Source organism: Sinocyclocheilus anshuiensis, unplaced genomic scaffold (genome assembly GCF_001515605.1).
Source record: "Sinocyclocheilus anshuiensis isolate Anshui unplaced genomic scaffold, SAMN03320099.WGS_v1.1 scaffold1662, whole genome shotgun sequence".
Taxonomy (NCBI): Eukaryota; Metazoa; Chordata; class Actinopteri; order Cypriniformes; family Cyprinidae; genus Sinocyclocheilus; species Sinocyclocheilus anshuiensis.
Genome location: NW_015545835.1, coordinates 801,232 through 820,085, shown reverse-complemented (window position 1 = coordinate 820,085; position 18,854 = coordinate 801,232). Strand labels below are relative to the sequence as shown.

Genomic DNA, 18,854 nt, shown 5'->3' with positions numbered 1-18,854 from the left:
TTCATCGCTCCGTCTATAGCGCATTGTGATTGGATGTTTACGCTGTCAATACAGGAGACAAACCAATGGGCCACTGGCTGCTCGCTGTCCCTGCGTGATTGTTTTTGGCAAAAAAACATTCTGTCGGCCCCTTAAGTGCCTCGGCCCACCGGGAAAATGCCCGGTATGCCCGATTACCAATCCAGCCCTGGATGCATGCGGTTTATTTCACGTCTTTTGGACTGACACCTGCTGACTGCCATTAAACAGCTTGGAAGATCAAAGTCAATTTTTTTTATATAACTCCGATTGGATTCATCTGGAAGAAGGAAGTCCTATACGCCTAGGATGGCTTGAGGGTGAGTAAATAATGGGCTAATTTTCATTTTTGGGTGAACTAACCCTTTAAAAAGCATGCGAGAGTTAGGCGAGTTTGGTTAAACAAAATGTTTAGCGTACTGTCTCTGGAAAAATATCAGCAGTGATTGATTAGCCTTTATTTATGTATTGTAAACGTTATTACTAAGCGAAGCAAAATTTGCTGAAATATCCACAACATACAGTATAAGAGCGCATGGTTTATCTGACGGTCAGTACGTTCGTTACTATGGAAACAATAGATCAAACAAATCAATCATTCTAAAAAAAAACTAAACAAAAAACTTTTGTTATGTCGAGATCACAAGAAAATTAAGTCGTGATCACGAGAAAACAAGAAAGAAAAATATGAATAATCCATGGCCTCTTAGGACTTCCGTTTTATATATATGTATATGTATATATATATACTGCTGATGGTAAATGTCAACACTGAGTTCAAAGTTCTGAAGTTTTCTTTAATTACAGTTACCACCAGGATCGGAAATTGTAATTTTCCATGCTTACTCTGAATGTCCTCTGGTCCTACATTAATGTTTTGTCCATGCGTTGGCATATGTTTTGAATAATTTGATTTTGGTCCAACAGGGTGAATGTGACACCAGATTGTTGTAATCAGTATATAATCAGGCACCATTGTAAAAATTGGGGTTAAATTGGGATTTGTTATGTGTGTGTGTGTGTGGGGGGGGGGGATACTCTATGGTATCGAGCACACACACACACACACACACACACACATATGTGTATATATATGTGTGTGTGTGTTTTGTTTTTTTGCAAATATGATTTATTCTTAAGCAATATTTTGCCTCCAATTTGTTTATGTATTGAATTCATACATAAACTGAATTAATTAAAATGGCAACTCATTTTATTCATTTCACAATGTATTTAAATCAAAATATTGACAATACTTGCATTTAACCATACATGCACTTCTCGAAATCACAGATTTTTTTATTTTTTATTTTTTTCTGGCACTTAGACTAGCAGATGAAATAAGTACAGTTATCCATGTATCTGTCATAGAAGTGAAAAAGACCAGTTAGATTCAGGTGTTTTTTTTAAATCCTTTTATTTTTTCCTGATTGTATTGAAGAGTCATCATTACTTTCATCACACAACATGACGTTACATCAAGCCTACTACAGGTATACACTGAAACAAACACAAAGTTTACAATGTATATATGGATATGCTCTCACAACAGTGAATGTAACATTAATTTTGTTTTTCGAACACCTTCAAACTGTTGTCTGTTGTTTTCTTTTTTTTTTCTTCCTAAAATACATTTGTCAATTTAAATTTCCCTGCCCACAAATTATATGGAAGCCATATTCTCTTTTTAAAGAGTCTTTTATCTGCATTAACAATCACAACAAGTATAGACCATAGACCAAGAATGTCTCAATACATTTTTTTTACATTTCCGACCAGTCCACATGAGCCAACCACATACACAGTGTGATTTATTTGAATATTTATATGTTTATTTGGTTTCTGTTTATGTCGTGATGCTCTTTTTTAGATGTAATTTACACAAAACAACAGGTCATTTTACACTTTGCTCTGAATGTTTCGTTTGCAGAAGTATAGTACAATTTACATGTTTTACAGATATATTCATGTCCTTTTAACTGTGAAAATGGTTGCCAGTGCAACTGAGCAGCAAAGGAGGGGGAAGGGGGGCTGCTTAAGGCCAATGCACTTATCAGGTTATTTTAAAAACAAATTTAGCTGATTCTTTCCTTTTTGACAAAGTGACAGCAGTCATTTTCCCTCTGTCATGTATCTCTTTCTTTGTGCCACATACTTGTTAGAATGAATGGCTTTCTTAGTATTGTAATTAAGCCCTTATAGTGATGCATATATCTCCCCTTGGTGCGTTAACTCTATGCTTTCCTGAGGTGAATAGGATCAAACACACACACACACAGAAAAAACAAACAATCTCTGAGACACAAGACAGAATGATAGCTAATATAGTTCATATTGCAGGCAGTACAAGCAGACTCCTTGATTTGCTTTCCATTGGGTGGTCTATATAGGTGCTATACATTGCTATAACTGCTCATTATACACTCTTATATGTCATCTCATATACATTCTAATCCATTTACATAATATAGTGCTATTTATTTTATTTATTTGTCTAATAAAATATGATTTATTCAATTTTGGTATAGTTTTTTAAAACTATTGTTTGAAAAAAATAAATATATCCAAATATATATTTATAAACCAATATAATGTGTGACGTAACTCTATAGCTGTTGGCTGTGTCGTTGGGTTCGCTTGAGTTTCCTCTAAACTCAAGAGCTTTTCTGACTGCACAGATATTAGAGTTTGTGTTAATGCAGTGAAGGGTCCAGACTGGTTTCCCGAAGTCTTCAAACTGTATGATAACTCAAGATTTCCCACGGCCTCTGGGCAACCACAGAGGAGTATAATTTAAGACCAGATAAATGAGCAGCCCTTCAAACACTGCAATAAACAAAAGTGTTTTGTTTAATATTTCTCAAATACAACCTTCTTATATATATTTTTTTCATGATGTCTGCTTTATTGTTGACATATTTGTAGTATGCTTTATATTTGTAATTTCCTTTTAATAAGTATTGCACAAATAGGCAACTAAGCATCATGAAGGATGGTGACCCCATCATATGCCGTTCATCTAGAAGCAACCATCCATAGATAGTGAGAAATGATTGACGTTTATGTTAATCGCTAATTGGCTCCATTTCAAAACAGTGCCACAAAATAGGGAAAATGCCACAAATATGGGAAACAAAATTTCCATTCAGATTACAGTTTCTCATATACAAACAAATCAGCCCCCAAGTAACATTTTTGAAACTACTATCTAGTTATTCTTGGATTTAGTTGTTTTATTTTGTTTCAATACTCTGACAACCATTTTTCTCAGCTGAGAAAATCATTGCATAGAAGGTCTGAAATTAAAAGTCCTCTGACCAAACATTTATTTTCTTGGTGTTGATCAGATTTTTTATTTTTTTTTTGAATGATAACAAATGTAAATGCATACATACACGCATCCAAAATCATTCACACATACCATTAGAACATACAGCAATATCAATAATTTTTTATTTTTTTTTAGAACATGCAATCTTTACTTGCTTAAAAGTTCCAACATTCCACTAAGCAGCTCCCTTATCTTCAACTAGCCTTGTGTTTTTCTTAATTATTATAATTATTAAAAAAAAAAAAATCTTTTAAAACAAATCATGGTTTTGACACCTAATGTGTTATTATGGGAGACTGGGCATCACTTTTTAATGACTTAATAGACAGTGATCCTGAACCCTTCATGGTTTACAGACAGCTATCACTCTTCTGACCACTACTGTAAAAACATCTAACAATTGTGCTCTTTAATGACTGACGGCCATCCACTATTGCTTTTGATCTATTTTTAAACCGTCAAAAATAAATTCAACCAAAATATATATTTAAAAAAAAAGACTGTAAACAAGTGACAGAGTAGCAATGGATTTAAAACAGTAATAAACAAACAAAGGAACTCAATACAATAATTAAAAAATAAAAAACCCACTTGAATTAAAAAATATAAATAAACTTCAGTCTATTTTTTTTTATATATACAAACAATGTGGAAAAAAATAGATATCGTGAATAGAAAAATATGTTAAATGCTCTACAAACATAGCAAGGCGACAATAGAACAACAAAACAAAAAGATAATGCACAAGATTCCAACTCGCCAGTGCTGTGCAATGGTTGTAAAAACACCCCATCTGCAGCCTGAGGGCAGTTTCTTAATACTTTGGAAAGGACAATGAATAAAAAAGACCTGATTGGTCAGAATCTGACATTGTTTTCCAAGTGATTTCTTATGTGATGATCTGAGTCTTATGTTTGGGCTTGTTCTAGAATTTCTTTCGTCCTCTTCTTCATATTCTCTCTGCTGGAGTATAAATGCACAAATCCTCTTTGTCAATCTCTCAGTGATATCGTGATCAGTGTAAGGTCTTGGATTACATGCATTCCTTGTCCACTTTACACTTTTAGAGCACATAGCAAGAGAAGGAAGAAAAAAGACAAAAACAAACAAACAGGATTTTTTTTTTCATTCTGGAATGTTGAGTTAAAGGACTTAGCATAGAGATGTGTGTTATAGTTACCACGTTCATGATTTTCATTTTTTTTTTCTTCTTTTAGGAAAAGCCTATGAAGTTTTTCTAAGTGTCCTAACATTGCTATTTCTTCCGTTCCTGAGAGGGGAGTGAAAAGTATTTCCCAAGTAACAAGAGAAACACGGAATCACACTTCTCCGTAAGTCACTCGCTGTGCTGCTCTAATGAGAACATGTCAGCTTGTTTTCAGAGTAATGCACACACAGGTTTCAAGATTTACTGTAGGCATTATAAAGTTACACTGATTGACCTGTTGAGTTTGTTGATATTGTGCAACTGGAGTCATCGCTCTCCGCTGCCTTCATGTACTGTGTTCTGTAGGCCAGGAGGAGCAGGTTGTTTGGAGCTGTCATGCTCAAAGTTGACTGTTAATATCTTTGGCCATGCTGTTCGGTTAGAACACAGATACAGAATTCCCAAATAATCTGTGAAGAACAGAAAAAAGAAGGCATTACAATCCAATGAAAGACATTTTTTCAAGGTGAAGTGTATAATATCTGTTCCATTGGCATAAACAAATGGAATGACAAAAATATTGACTATTTCCAAACAGGTTCCCCTAACATGCCCCCACTCTACCATCTGACTCACCCAGTGTACAGTGAACATACTTTTGAGGGGTCAACATAAGGATGACTTACTTCTGGTTAAATCTGCGTATTACGCTGGGATAAGTGCCAGGAAAAAATTACACACCTCACCTTGAAATGTTATATTACAGACAGTTTATAGGTGGCTTCTATGTTCTGAACGTTGGACCCAAGGAAAAAGTCTGCTGTTGAACTAGTTTATGTGAAGCATAATGTGAGGTGTTTATGAGACACTGAGTAATTTGTAGCAATGCAAGAAAGTGATGTAACAAAGGTATGAAGAGTTTAATTTTATTGCGTTTCAGATCATGAGCCATATCCTGTCCAGTCCTGTAGTGGAGTGTTGGCAAGATGGAGAAGTTAATGTTACTGTCAGTGATTTCACTGCTCTATTTGATTTGTCTCTGCCAAATACAAGGCAAAGCTGTCAAAAACAAAAGTAATGTTTCCCCTTTACAATATACTGTATTTCGGTAACACTTTACAATAAGGTTCCATTAGTTAATGTTAGTTAATGTATTAACTAACATGAACAAACCATGAACAGTACATTTATTACAGTATTTATTAGTCTTTGTTAATGTTAGTTAATGAAAATACACTCGTACATTGTTAGTTCATGTTAATTAATTCAGTGCATTAACTAATGTTAACAAGCACAACTTTTGATTTTACCTGTTGAGTTTGTTGATATTGTGCAACTGGAGTCATCGCTCTCCGCTGCCTTCATGTACTGTGTTCTGTAGGCCAGGAGGAGCAGGTTGTTTGGAGCTGTCATGCTCAAAGTTGACTGTTAATATCTTTGGCCATGCTGTTCGGTTAGAACACAGATACAGAATTCCCAAATAATCTGTGAAGAACAGAAAAAAGAAGGCATTACAATCCAATGAAAGACATTTTTTCAAGGTGAAGTGTATAATATCTGTTCCATTGGCATAAACAAATGGAATGACAAAAATATTGACTATTTCCAAACAGGTTCCCCTAACATGCCCCCACTCTACCATCTGACTCACCCAGTGTACAGTGAACATACTTTTGAGGGGTCAACATAAGGATGACTTACTTCTGGTTAAATCTGCGTATTACGCTGGGATAAGTGCCAGGAAAAAATTACACACCTCACCTTGAAATGTTATATTACAGACAGTTTATAGGTGGCTTCTATGTTCTGAACGTTGGACCCAAGGAAAAAGTCTGCTGTTGAACTAGTTTATGTGAAGCATAATGTGAGGTGTTTATGAGACACTGAGTAATTTGTAGCAATGCAAGAAAGTGATGTAACAAAGGTATGAAGAGTTTAATTTTATTGCGTTTCAGATCATGAGCCATATCCTGTCCAGTCCTGTAGTGGAGTGTTGGCAAGATGGAGAAGTTAATGTTACTGTCAGTGATTTCACTGCTCTATTTGATTTGTCTCTGCCAAATACAAGGCAAAGCTGTCAAAAACAAAAGTAATGTTTCCCCTTTACAATATACTGTATTTCGGTAACACTTTACAATAAGGTTCCATTAGTTAATGTTAGTTAATGTATTAACTAACATGAACAAACCATGAACAGTACATTTATTACAGTATTTATTAGTCTTTGTTAATGTTAGTTAATGAAAATACACTCGTACATTGTTAGTTCATGTTAATTAATTCAGTGCATTAACTAATGTTAACAAGCACAACTTTTGATTTTAATAATGTATTAGTAAATGTTGAAATGAACATTAACTAAGATTAAAAAATGCTGTAGAAGTATTGTTCATTCTTAGTTCATGTTAACTAAAGTAGTTAACAAATGTTAACTAATGAACCGTATTGTAAAGTGATACCTATATTTCTATCATGCCAGGGTTTTTTTGGTTTGTTTGTTTTTAATGCAGTTTCATACAATACTCCATAATTTCAGGTATAAATCATTAATGCTATATTCATTAATGCTATACAATACTCCATAGGAGCTAGCAAAATCGTTTAACAATAACAGGTTAATTCGTTTCTTTGGCAGTTCAAAAATGATTAAAAGTAGGGGAGATCAAGGTTTGTTGTAATAAGGATGAGTTTTAACATATAAGTTTAACCAATTAGAAACTGTCCAGAGTTTCTAATTGCTTGCATGTCTCTGTAGGAAACTATAAAATATTTACAGGGCAAAAAAAGTTTGAAGTTCAAATTTTGGCATTGATTAAAAAAAAAAACATTTATTTGTTGCAGATAGGAGTGAAGAAGAACACTCCCGGGTCTCCACTAATAGCTGTTTCTCACTGTAAATAAACACAAGAGATCTTCACAAATTTCAAAGCTTAGTATTTAAACATCTTTTCTAGCAGAGATGGTCGAAACATAATGGAAGGTGTCCCGTCTCTCATTGACTTTGTCACATGTGAATCTGACAGATGTAGATGTAATGAGAGACCTGAGATGACCGAACACCTGAGAAGAGATGATGCAAACCCCTCAGAGGACCTCAGATGATGCCAACCCTCAAACAACATAAACTAACTAATTTTGCTACAAGTTTGATTGCAACATATAATCATTGCTGTTAATAGGGTTCATCGTCTGTTTGATTACGTCATTAACGGAATTTGACCGTACATTTCTGCCATATGTATATCAATTTGACATAGTCACCACTGACAAGCTACTACTAAATATATTGTAGAAACTTAATTTCCTGTAAAGCTGCTTTGCAACGATTTGTATCGTGAAAAGCACTATACAAATAAACTTGAATTGAAAAAAAAAGCTTGAATGTAGGAAGCTATATCAATTTCTGTTTACACCATGGCCTGTCTCTTTGATATAAGCAGTGTTGGGCAAGTTACTTCCAAAATGTAATACATTTTATATTACGTATTACTATCTTTTGACAGTAATTAGTTACATTACAATATTACTGTCTCTGAATTGTAATGTGTTACACTACATTTGAGTTAATTTTGAGTTACTTTCACTTTCAAGCACAAACCACAATTACAGTCAGAAATTATAGCGGTAAATAAAGTGGAATGTTATAAGCCCTAATGTAGCTACAAACAATAAGCACAACAGCTAGCCTATAGGCTATTTTAGTTCTCCTCACTCCACAACAAATCCTTTAAATTTAACGGTATTCAGAACAAAACGAATGGAAAGTTGGAAGTTGCTAAACAAGTCAAAACAAATTAATTTAACGCAAAACTGAAAGCAAACACGTTAGTTCTCACGCAGCCTACCTCTCTCATTCGGCACAAATCCAAATGTTTCCATATTCGCGATGTATTTGATTGCTAAACTATTATTTATTATGTAAACCAGGTTTTGTACTTAACGTGGATTGTACTACGGACTATTTTAATTAACGAGTGTCTATATGTTTGGTTGACTGTATATTATTGTCATGAATCCGGTCTATGAACTTCCGTTCACTCACGACCAGAGGTCACCCGCTCACTACATGGACTCTCACACTACAAATATGTTAAATGCTCTACAAACATAGCAAGGCGACAATAGAACAACAAAACAAAAAGATAATGCACAAGATTCCAACTCGCCAGTGCTGTGCAATGGTTGTAAAAACACCCCATCTGCAGCCTGAGGGCAGTTTCTTAATACTTTGGAAAGGACAATGAATAAAAAAGACCTGATTGGTCAGAATCTGACATTGTTTTCCAAGTGATTTCTTATGTGATGATCTGAGTCTTATGTTTGGGCTTGTTCTAGAATTTCTTTCGTCCTCTTCTTCATATTCTCTCTGCTGGAGTATAAATGCACAAATCCTCTTTGTCAATCTCTCAGTGATATCGTGATCAGTGTAAGGTCTTGGATTACATGCATTCCTTGTCCACTTTACACTTTTAGAGCACATAGCAAGAGAAGGAAGAAAAAAGACAAAAACAAACAAACAGGATTTTTTTTTTCATTCTGGAATGTTGAGTTAAAGGACTTAGCATAGAGATGTGTGTTATAGTTACCACGTTCATGATTTTCATTTTTTTTTTCTTCTTTTAGGAAAAGCCTATGAAGTTTTTCTAAGTGTCCTAACATTGCTATTTCTTCCGTTCCTGAGAGGGGAGTGAAAAGTATTTCCCAAGTAACAAGAGAAACACGGAATCACACTTCTCCGTAAGTCACTCGCTGTGCTGCTCTAATGAGAACATGTCAGCTTGTTTTCAGAGTAATGCACACACAGGTTTCAAGATTTACTGTAGGCATTATAAAGTTACACTGATTGACCTGTTGAGTTTGTTGATATTGTGCAACTGGAGTCATCGCTCTCCGCTGCCTTCATGTACTGTGTTCTGTAGGCCAGGAGGAGCAGGTTGTTTGGAGCTGTCATGCTCAAAGTTGACTGTTAATATCTTTGGCCATGCTGTTCGGTTAGAACACAGATACAGAATTCCCAAATAATCTGTGAAGAACAGAAAAAAGAAGGCATTACAATCCAATGAAAGACATTTTTTCAAGGTGAAGTGTATAATATCTGTTCCATTGGCATAAACAAATGGAATGACAAAAATATTGACTATTTCCAAACAGGTTCCCCTAACATGCCCCCACTCTACCATCTGACTCACCCAGTGTACAGTGAACATACTTTTGAGGGGTCAACATAAGGATGACTTACTTCTGGTTAAATCTGCGTATTACGCTGGGATAAGTGCCAGGAAAAAATTACACACCTCACCTTGAAATGTTATATTACAGACAGTTTATAGGTGGCTTCTATGTTCTGAACGTTGGACCCAAGGAAAAAGTCTGCTGTTGAACTAGTTTATGTGAAGCATAATGTGAGGTGTTTATGAGACACTGAGTAATTTGTAGCAATGCAAGAAAGTGATGTAACAAAGGTATGAAGAGTTTAATTTTATTGCGTTTCAGATCATGAGCCATATCCTGTCCAGTCCTGTAGTGGAGTGTTGGCAAGATGGAGAAGTTAATGTTACTGTCAGTGATTTCACTGCTCTATTTGATTTGTCTCTGCCAAATACAAGGCAAAGCTGTCAAAAACAAAAGTAATGTTTCCCCTTTACAATATACTGTATTTCGGTAACACTTTACAATAAGGTTCCATTAGTTAATGTTAGTTAATGTATTAACTAACATGAACAAACCATGAACAGTACATTTATTACAGTATTTATTAGTCTTTGTTAATGTTAGTTAATGAAAATACACTCGTACATTGTTAGTTCATGTTAATTAATTCAGTGCATTAACTAATGTTAACAAGCACAACTTTTGATTTTAATAATGTATTAGTAAATGTTGAAATGAACATTAACTAAGATTAAAAAATGCTGTAGAAGTATTGTTCATTCTTAGTTCATGTTAACTAAAGTAGTTAACAAATGTTAACTAATGAACCGTATTGTAAAGTGATACCTATATTTCTATCATGCCAGGGTTTTTTTGGTTTGTTTGTTTTTAATGCAGTTTCATACAATACTCCATAATTTCAGGTATAAATCATTAATGCTATATTCATTAATGCTATACAATACTCCATAGGAGCTAGCAAAATCGTTTAACAATAACAGGTTAATTCGTTTCTTTGGCAGTTCAAAAATGATTAAAAGTAGGGGAGATCAAGGTTTGTTGTAATAAGGATGAGTTTTAACATATAAGTTTAACCAATTAGAAACTGTCCAGAGTTTCTAATTGCTTGCATGTCTCTGTAGGAAACTATAAAATATTTACAGGGCAAAAAAAGTTTGAAGTTCAAATTTTGGCATTGATTAAAAAAAAAAACATTTATTTGTTGCAGATAGGAGTGAAGAAGAACACTCCCGGGTCTCCACTAATAGCTGTTTCTCACTGTAAATAAACACAAGAGATCTTCACAAATTTCAAAGCTTAGTATTTAAACATCTTTTCTAGCAGAGATGGTCGAAACATAATGGAAGGTGTCCCGTCTCTCATTGACTTTGTCACATGTGAATCTGACAGATGTAGATGTAATGAGAGACCTGAGATGACCGAACACCTGAGAAGAGATGATGCAAACCCCTCAGAGGACCTCAGATGATGCCAACCCTCAAACAACATAAACTAACTAATTTTGCTACAAGTTTGATTGCAACATATAATCATTGCTGTTAATAGGGTTCATCGTCTGTTTGATTACGTCATTAACGGAATTTGACCGTACATTTCTGCCATATGTATATCAATTTGACATAGTCACCACTGACAAGCTACTACTAAATATATTGTAGAAACTTAATTTCCTGTAAAGCTGCTTTGCAACGATTTGTATCGTGAAAAGCACTATACAAATAAACTTGAATTGAAAAAAAAAGCTTGAATGTAGGAAGCTATATCAATTTCTGTTTACACCATGGCCTGTCTCTTTGATATAAGCAGTGTTGGGCAAGTTACTTCCAAAATGTAATACATTTTATTACTATCTTTACTATCTTTTGACAGTAATTAGTTACATTACAATATTACTGTCTCTGAATTGTAATGTGATTTGAGTTACCGCAATTACATTCAGAAATTATAGCGGTAAATAAAACGGAATGTTATAAGCCCTAATGTACAAATAATAAATACAACAGCTAGCCTATAGGCTATTTTAGTTCTCCTCACTCCACAACAAATCCTTTAAATTTAACGGTATTCAGAACAAAACGAATGGAAAGTTGGAAGTTGCTAAACAAGTCAAAACAAATTAATTTAACGCAAAACTGAAAGCAAACACGTTAGTTCTCACGCAGCCTACCTCTCTCATTCGGCACAAATCCAAATGTTTCCATATTCGCGATGTATTTGATTGCTAAACTATTATTTATTATGTAAACCAGGTTTTGTACTTAACGTGGATTGTACTACGGACTATTTTAATTAACGAGTGTCTATATGTTTGGTTGACTGTATATTATTGTCATGAATCCGGTCTATGAACTTCCGTTCACTCACGACCAGAGGTCACCCGCTCACTACATGGACTCTCACACTACACAGACTGTTACACTATACCCTGGACTACATTTCCCATCATCCATTGCACTGATTGCACACAGCTGTAACCAATCACACGCTCACCTGAAACCTATTACACACACTATATAACATCCACCCAGATCCTGCTCAAATCGCCGAGTATTGTCTGCGTTTATTACTCTCCTAGTGATAGCACTTTACGGAGCCAGTTCCAGTTTTCCTAGTTTAGTCATAGTCTCGCCTTGCCTGTTTTCCTGTGTTCAGATTCTTGCCTGTGTTTTCGGATTACCCTTTTTGTCTTGCTGTTTCGGACTCTGTTTGCCCCTGCCTGGATTATTGCTATGTACCTGAATTATCTCTCTTTGCCTTGCCCTGTTGGATATTGTTCACCGTCGATCGACCCACGCCTGTTTACTGGACCGCTCTTGTATTCTGCCCGTGCCATATCTGTTTGCTGGTGTTTCGACCCTGCCTGTGTTTGTGACCACGTCTTTTAATAAAAAGCTTGCATATGGATCCTCTCGTCTCGTCGGCTCCGTTACAATTATTCTGATAACATTTGCAATGTTGTATTGTGTGTGCATGAGGCGCCTTCGAGATCGAACAGCGGAAAATACTGTGATACTGCAATGTGTTGACATTTATTTTAGGATGCGCTTTCTGTCATCTCTGTTTCCTTTCCATGAACTTGTTTGTAGAGCACCGCGCCACACAAAAATGAACCAAACTCAGCAGCATATACACTCAGTCTTTTCCTTTCATTTTGTTAATCTGTTAAATTATTTAAGTCAAATATATTTTGCGTATTCATTCTTTTTATATATAGACTATCATTTAATAAAAACAGATTTTGTTATTTTTAGTTAAACTTCATTTCTGTTGCTTGTCCGCACCCGTCCGCCGCATTCTTTCTCTCCTCCGACCCTGCAGCTCTCGTGGTTAGTGTTTGTGGCATCAGTCCCGGTGTTTCTTCAGTTACTCGTGCTATTTCTCGATGTTGAGAGTACGGTGTCGCACATAGATTGCACTTGACTATGCCTTCTTGTCTAGCTGAAAATAACGGTAGTGTGTCCGTGTCACAGATGTAGAATCCATCTGCAGTCATCTCAACCATGGAATTCCAGCAGCAGGAAATAGACAAACTATTTTACCCGGGAATTTTTTCTCTGGTGCTGTTTTGCGGTGTTGGTAAATTCACCACTTAATTTTGAGTTAAAATATGTTGTTGTAACGTGCGTTACCGAGATTGTAACGAGTATAATATTACCCAAATTGTATTAGTAATGTGTTATATTACTGTGTTACAGGAAAAAGTAATATACTACTGTAATGTCGTTACTTTTGTAACGTGTTACTCCCAAGAGATCTCATTCAAGAGAGCACAGCTTTTTTGTTTGGAATTGCTCCCTGCTCTTATTCACAATATCTTGTTTGGCACTTCATTATTAACTCATTGGTTGACCAGTTTTTTCCATTGACTAGTGTAGGAAAGAATAGCTACCTCATGCTCTCTCTGCTCAGATGCAATTTTATGGATGCCCATGAACCACCTCTGCTATGTTGGCCCACAAACATAGTTCAGGGCATTCAGGCCTTATTAGCAATGCCTTTTCCTCATACCAATTGGAATGTGAATGTGGGACAGAGTGCGAACTACGGGGGAGCTAGGTGGAGCTCGGCTCCCCTTAATAAGACATGGGCTCCCCTGAAAACGTGATATATGAAATTTTGGGGGGTCTCAAAAGATATTAACAATGTGTTATTTTGACGTGCAATTACAGTTTTGTGTAATGTGATCATCGTGGATTATTATGTGTAAAATTGCAAAAATATCATTAATTTATGCATGACGGCGATTTAAACCTAATTCACTTCAATAAAGATAACTTCGCAATTATGTGTTGTGGCTGGGTTGTTATAGGTCTCCGTGACTCTCGATGTCTTAGGCCTAATTGAACGGAGGAAATATGGTATTCTTCTGTAGCCAGATGACGAGTAACTTTAACTGTTGTTCATGTGAACTCAAGTTGATGCTTTGCTTATAGACTATTTGTGGGTGGCTGTTTGTTGTTTCACCTATCAATTCGTGTCGATAAAGTATAATAGGGTAAATCCTGTATAGTGATTTATCCTATATAGTGCTTGCATAAAGCAAGTAGTGCATACACTTTTAGCACACGAACAAACCGCTTTTCATTGTGAGGTGGGATCTCCTCATCTCAGCGTCAACCCCTTCATGGGAAGTCATCTCCATGTGAATAAAGCATGTATTTTAAAGTGGATGGACAGTGTGAATAAGAATTATAAGTGTATAAGTAAGTTGATTCAGTCTCGCTGCCAACCCCTGGATTAAGACTGTCATTTTTATATTTCAAAATTTCAAATTATGAAGTTACTTACTGTCTGACTTTCAGAGCGAACAGTGTTGCCGCCTTTGAATTATGACCCAAACCTTGAGTTTACGAAGTCCTGTGATTCCACTCTTGGTTGGCTTAAAACACACACACACCACAACATCAGTTCTAAAAATGTTGTAAGATGGTTTGTAAAAAGTTGCAATATCACCAATTATCGACAATAATAATGAATACTATATAGTTATGGAGAAGTTTGTCTTCATGATATAAAATTACTCATAATGTCATGTATGTTTTTGTTTTACCTTTCATAGATTCACTCCAATGCTGTGTCAGTAGCTGGTGTGACGATTGGCTGAAGCCCACATACAATCACACCAATTTATTGGCAGATAGTGCTAGAAACCATCTCTTCTCCATGTTGCTCGCTCTGAAGCTGTTGAGGCACTGCATGGACTGGCATTCCAACTTGAAACTATGGAAAGCAAGACTTTGGATTTCTCTCTCTTGCTTTCTCCTGATTGTGTGCTTAATATGTCTCAGTGGAGTTTTCATGTGAGGATTTGTGTCCAAATTCAAAAACTTGTAAAGCGATCTCTTTTAGATGTAATGTGTTATCTACCGCCACATCTGACTTTGAGGAGTTCAGGCTGACCTTCTCCCTTCTTTAGCTTATACTGAGCATCTGCATGTAATTACTCATGGTGTAGACATGCTTAAGCTGAATTGGGATGAGTCTGTCCAGCCAGGGGCTCACTCCAAATTAGATGAGCAGTTGTTAGCGGGCTGTAGCGCATTTGCTCTGCAAGCCGCTGCTGCGAATATAGGACCTCCATCATAAGATCTTAAGGTCCTGGAACCAGGCCTTCTCTGCATGGATTACTAATTCGACTGCTTCTGTTTTCACGGCCGTTTCTAAGATGGCTGAACAGGGGTATTCAGAGATGCTGACAATGGAAGAGACATTAGTGGCTCATCTCTCACCATCGTTGGCCCTCTAATGGAAATTGAGGCCTAATATACCGTTCAAACCTTGTAGGACTGCGTCTGCTTTAATCGGTGAGTCCTATATGGCTGCTGGTTGAGCAAGTGTGCCACTGCACACCATGTCGGTCCTGAAGGAGCACCAGCTGGAGGTCCTTAAGGAGATGGAAGATGGTGACAGTTTGACCCCTGAGGCAGTTAAAGAGCTGAGAAGCTGAGAACTCGCTTTGTGATACTAAGCACATGGCTCATGGTATTGGTCTTTCGATGGTGGGTTTGGTAGTGACCACATGCTATCTCTGGCTAAGGATAAATCCTTCCTGCTAGATGCCTGCTAGATGCTCTGATATTTTACTTGGGACTGGAGGCTTTGACAGGACCTCCGTTTGAGGCTCTAGAATCAGCCTTGGATGAGATTATGACTCTCAAGATTGTTCTCTTGCTGGACCTCCCTCACTTCTCTTAAAAGACCTGCAAGCTTTGTCAGTGAGCCCTTTATGTTAGGATTTATCTCCCGGTCTAGTTAACGTCCTGCTGAGTCCAATACTTGCCAACCATCCCAAGGTGGTTTCTTCTTCACTTCGCTGGCAGGCTGTTGTTTTGCAATCTTTCACTCCTCCTACTTTTGAGTTGCAGAAGAAGGAGAGGTTGCATAGGCTTTGTCTTTGAAATTTTGAGCTTTGAGAATTTGCGATGACCATAGAAGCCAGTAGCATAAATCTGACCAGTTGTTTGTCTGCTTCAGTAGCATTAGCAAAGGTTTTGCTCCATTAAGTGTTCGTTCACACTCGATGAGTGTTGCTTCTTCACAAGCTTTGACTAAAGAACTATATTTGAAAGATATCTGTGTGTGGCAGGCTGGGCCTCTCTGCACACTTTTATCACAACTTTTTTAGCATTCCCACAGCATTAACTACTGATGCAGCATCTAAATGAACCTGTGAAAGTGAATGTCTTATATGTATGTGATTACGTATATAACACTGATTCCCTGAGTAGAGAAGGGCAGTGCTAACGTTATGTGCCAATAAATTGGTGCAATTCAATACAGGCTTCAGACAATCATCACACCAGAGGGTGTGCCCCTACTGTCAGCTACTGACACAGGGAAATAAGGATATCAATGTAACCATACCATCCAAACCTAATATGATATTTGAAATATTGTCATATACTTACTAGAACAACCAGATAGCTTCTCTCCCTCTCGCTTTCTTTCTTGAGTTGTCTTCTCTTTAAATTAAAACATAATAGGGAAACTTCATAGGTTTTTCCAGTACAAAAACATCCTCTGTCATTTTAGACTCCCTAAAATAACACGGAAACAATAAGAATAATCACTGTGAAGCTAAAAATATGCCACCTTGTTAAAATGCACTGCACTCAGTCAGCTGCTCTCTTGCTTTTTCTTTCTTTCTCTAACACATGCACAGAGGTGTTAATTTGTTAGTAACTTATTTTTAAAGCATGTTTATTTATTACAGTTACAACATGGGCATTGTTAAGTGTCCAATAACTGAAAAGCAACTGCACCCACCTTTAATTGTACTACCTCACCACAAGGAGGTGAACTTCTTGCCAAATCCAGAAATGGCTGTGCAAATCACAGAAAAAAAGAGAAAATAGTGAGAATAACATTGGTTATAAAAAGCATTTTATCTGTAAAAATAACCACGTGTTTTTGCAAGTTTGATTGACCCATGTACTACTTAAACTAGTCTGTTAATAGTAACTGACCAAAAATACTAGTTATACCTTGGAAATGCTTTGCTCACCTTCTCCTAATTTGCCAGCTTGCTCTGCAGCTCCTCCAGGCAAAATTTTAGACAGCATGCTCTCTCCATCTACACCCGGCTGACCTGCAGCTGCACTGCCAATTCCACCAGGCCTTGGAGCTGCTTTGGAGCCTAGAGAATTATGGATAAGAGATTAAGGTTTACAAATGGAAACACGGTGAACAGACACATATGTCCCTCTGCAATTAGGTAAAGGTAGGATGGCAAATCTGGATAGTAATCCAAGAAAATAGTGAACAGGCAGTGGCCACTATTAATGCTAAAGACTGAGTACAGAGCACATTTTACACAGCAAAATTCCACAGCCAAAAATAAATTGGGACTGGATGTGAGGCGTGAGGCCTTTTTTCTGCAACATTTTATAATCTTGAACAGTGCCAGTGCCATTATAAAGAAGCGACTGAGTAGACACCACTTGAAGGATTGCCTCTTTGTGAATATTTAGTGCAACTTTAATGAAGCTTCGCCTACAGAGAGGTAACTAGCAACTTAAGAAATTTCTATTGGTCAGCACTGTAAGTTCAAAGTGTACCAAACTTTAACCCAACTAGAAATATGTACAGAGGAATTTCTCTGCCACCAGAAGTTCATTAGGTGAGCTTCATCATCATGAGGATTCTTACTGACATGACTGTAATGATGATATTTGCCATACAAAGAATTAAATTTATCCACAACCATTTTCGCAAATGTTTCTTTTCATGCACTTATGCTTTTTATTGCTCTTACTAAATATCAAGACTTTCCAGTATAATTAAACTTAGTCAAATCAAGTCAAGTCACCTTTATTTATACAGCGCTTTATACAATAAAGATTGTGTCAAAGCAGCTTTACAGTGTTAAACAGGAAAACGTGTGCTGATAATGCAAGAGGACAAAATAAAACAGTCAGTTTATCAGTTTAAGTCAGTTTATTGTTGATTCAGTGATGTCATTGTCCAGCTCAGTTTAGTTCTCTTCAAATAGTGTTTTGTCTCAACAATGTTGCCAGAAATTGTGTTCGCAACTAAGCAAGCAAAAGTCAACAGTGGCAAGGAACCAAAACTTCATCGGGGACAGAAATGGAGAAAAAAACCTTGGGAGAAACCAGGCTCAGTCGGGAGGGGGGGGGGGACTCAGTTCTCCTCTGGCCAGACGAAACCAGCATGGTGTGGTTTAATTCCAGGCTGCAACGCATGTCAGATTGAGCAGAGGACTCATCTGGTTCCCGTGGTCTTGTGCCGATGGCCGACGAGGTCTTCACAGGGGATCTGTCTCTAGGGTTCATCTAGTTGACATGTGATAGGTCTCTGCTAACATTCAGGGTTGTAGAGGTCGTCTCTGGGTGCTGATCCACCATCTGATCTGGATATGGACTGGATCTGTATGGCTACGGTGACCTCAGAATAAGAATGAAAGGGACTAATATTAGTGTAGATGCCATTCTTCTTATGATGTAGCGAGTACATCGGGTGTCATGGGATAGTGTTCCTGGTTCCGGTTGACCTAATTAATGCAGCCTAACAATCCTTTAACGGATTTGAATATTAGAAATGCGATTAAAGAGCATTAAAGAGATGGTCTTTAATCTAAATTTAAGCTGACAGAGTGTGTCTGCCTCCCGAACAACGCTAGGTAGATTGTTCCAGAGTTTGGGCGCTAAATAGGAAAAGGATCTGCCG

General features: G+C 36.8%; 1 protein-coding gene across 5 annotated transcripts in view; it reads right to left on the bottom strand.

Annotated features, from left to right (window-relative positions):
• Nucleotides 1-9,372: 9,372 nt before the first annotated feature.
• bsna (bassoon presynaptic cytomatrix protein a) overlaps nt 9,373-18,854 on the bottom strand; it is a 91,475-nt gene continuing 81,993 nt past the window's right edge. For 3 of the 5 annotated variants that reach the window (XM_016499428.1, XM_016499432.1, XM_016499431.1), the window contains exons 9-13: nt 17,173-17,304; nt 16,935-16,991; nt 16,577-16,705; nt 14,457-14,547; nt 9,373-9,519 (exon numbers count right to left, since the gene is read on the bottom strand). In XM_016499428.1, coding sequence (XP_016354914.1) covers nt 16,951-16,991; nt 17,173-17,304 — 173 coding nt within the window. In that variant the 3' untranslated portion in view covers nt 9,373-9,519; nt 14,457-14,547; nt 16,577-16,705; nt 16,935-16,950. The remainder of the gene's footprint in view (nt 9,520-14,456; nt 14,548-16,576; nt 16,706-16,934; nt 16,992-17,172; nt 17,305-18,854) is intronic. The other 2 variants (XM_016499429.1, XM_016499430.1) reach the window with 2 other exon arrangements.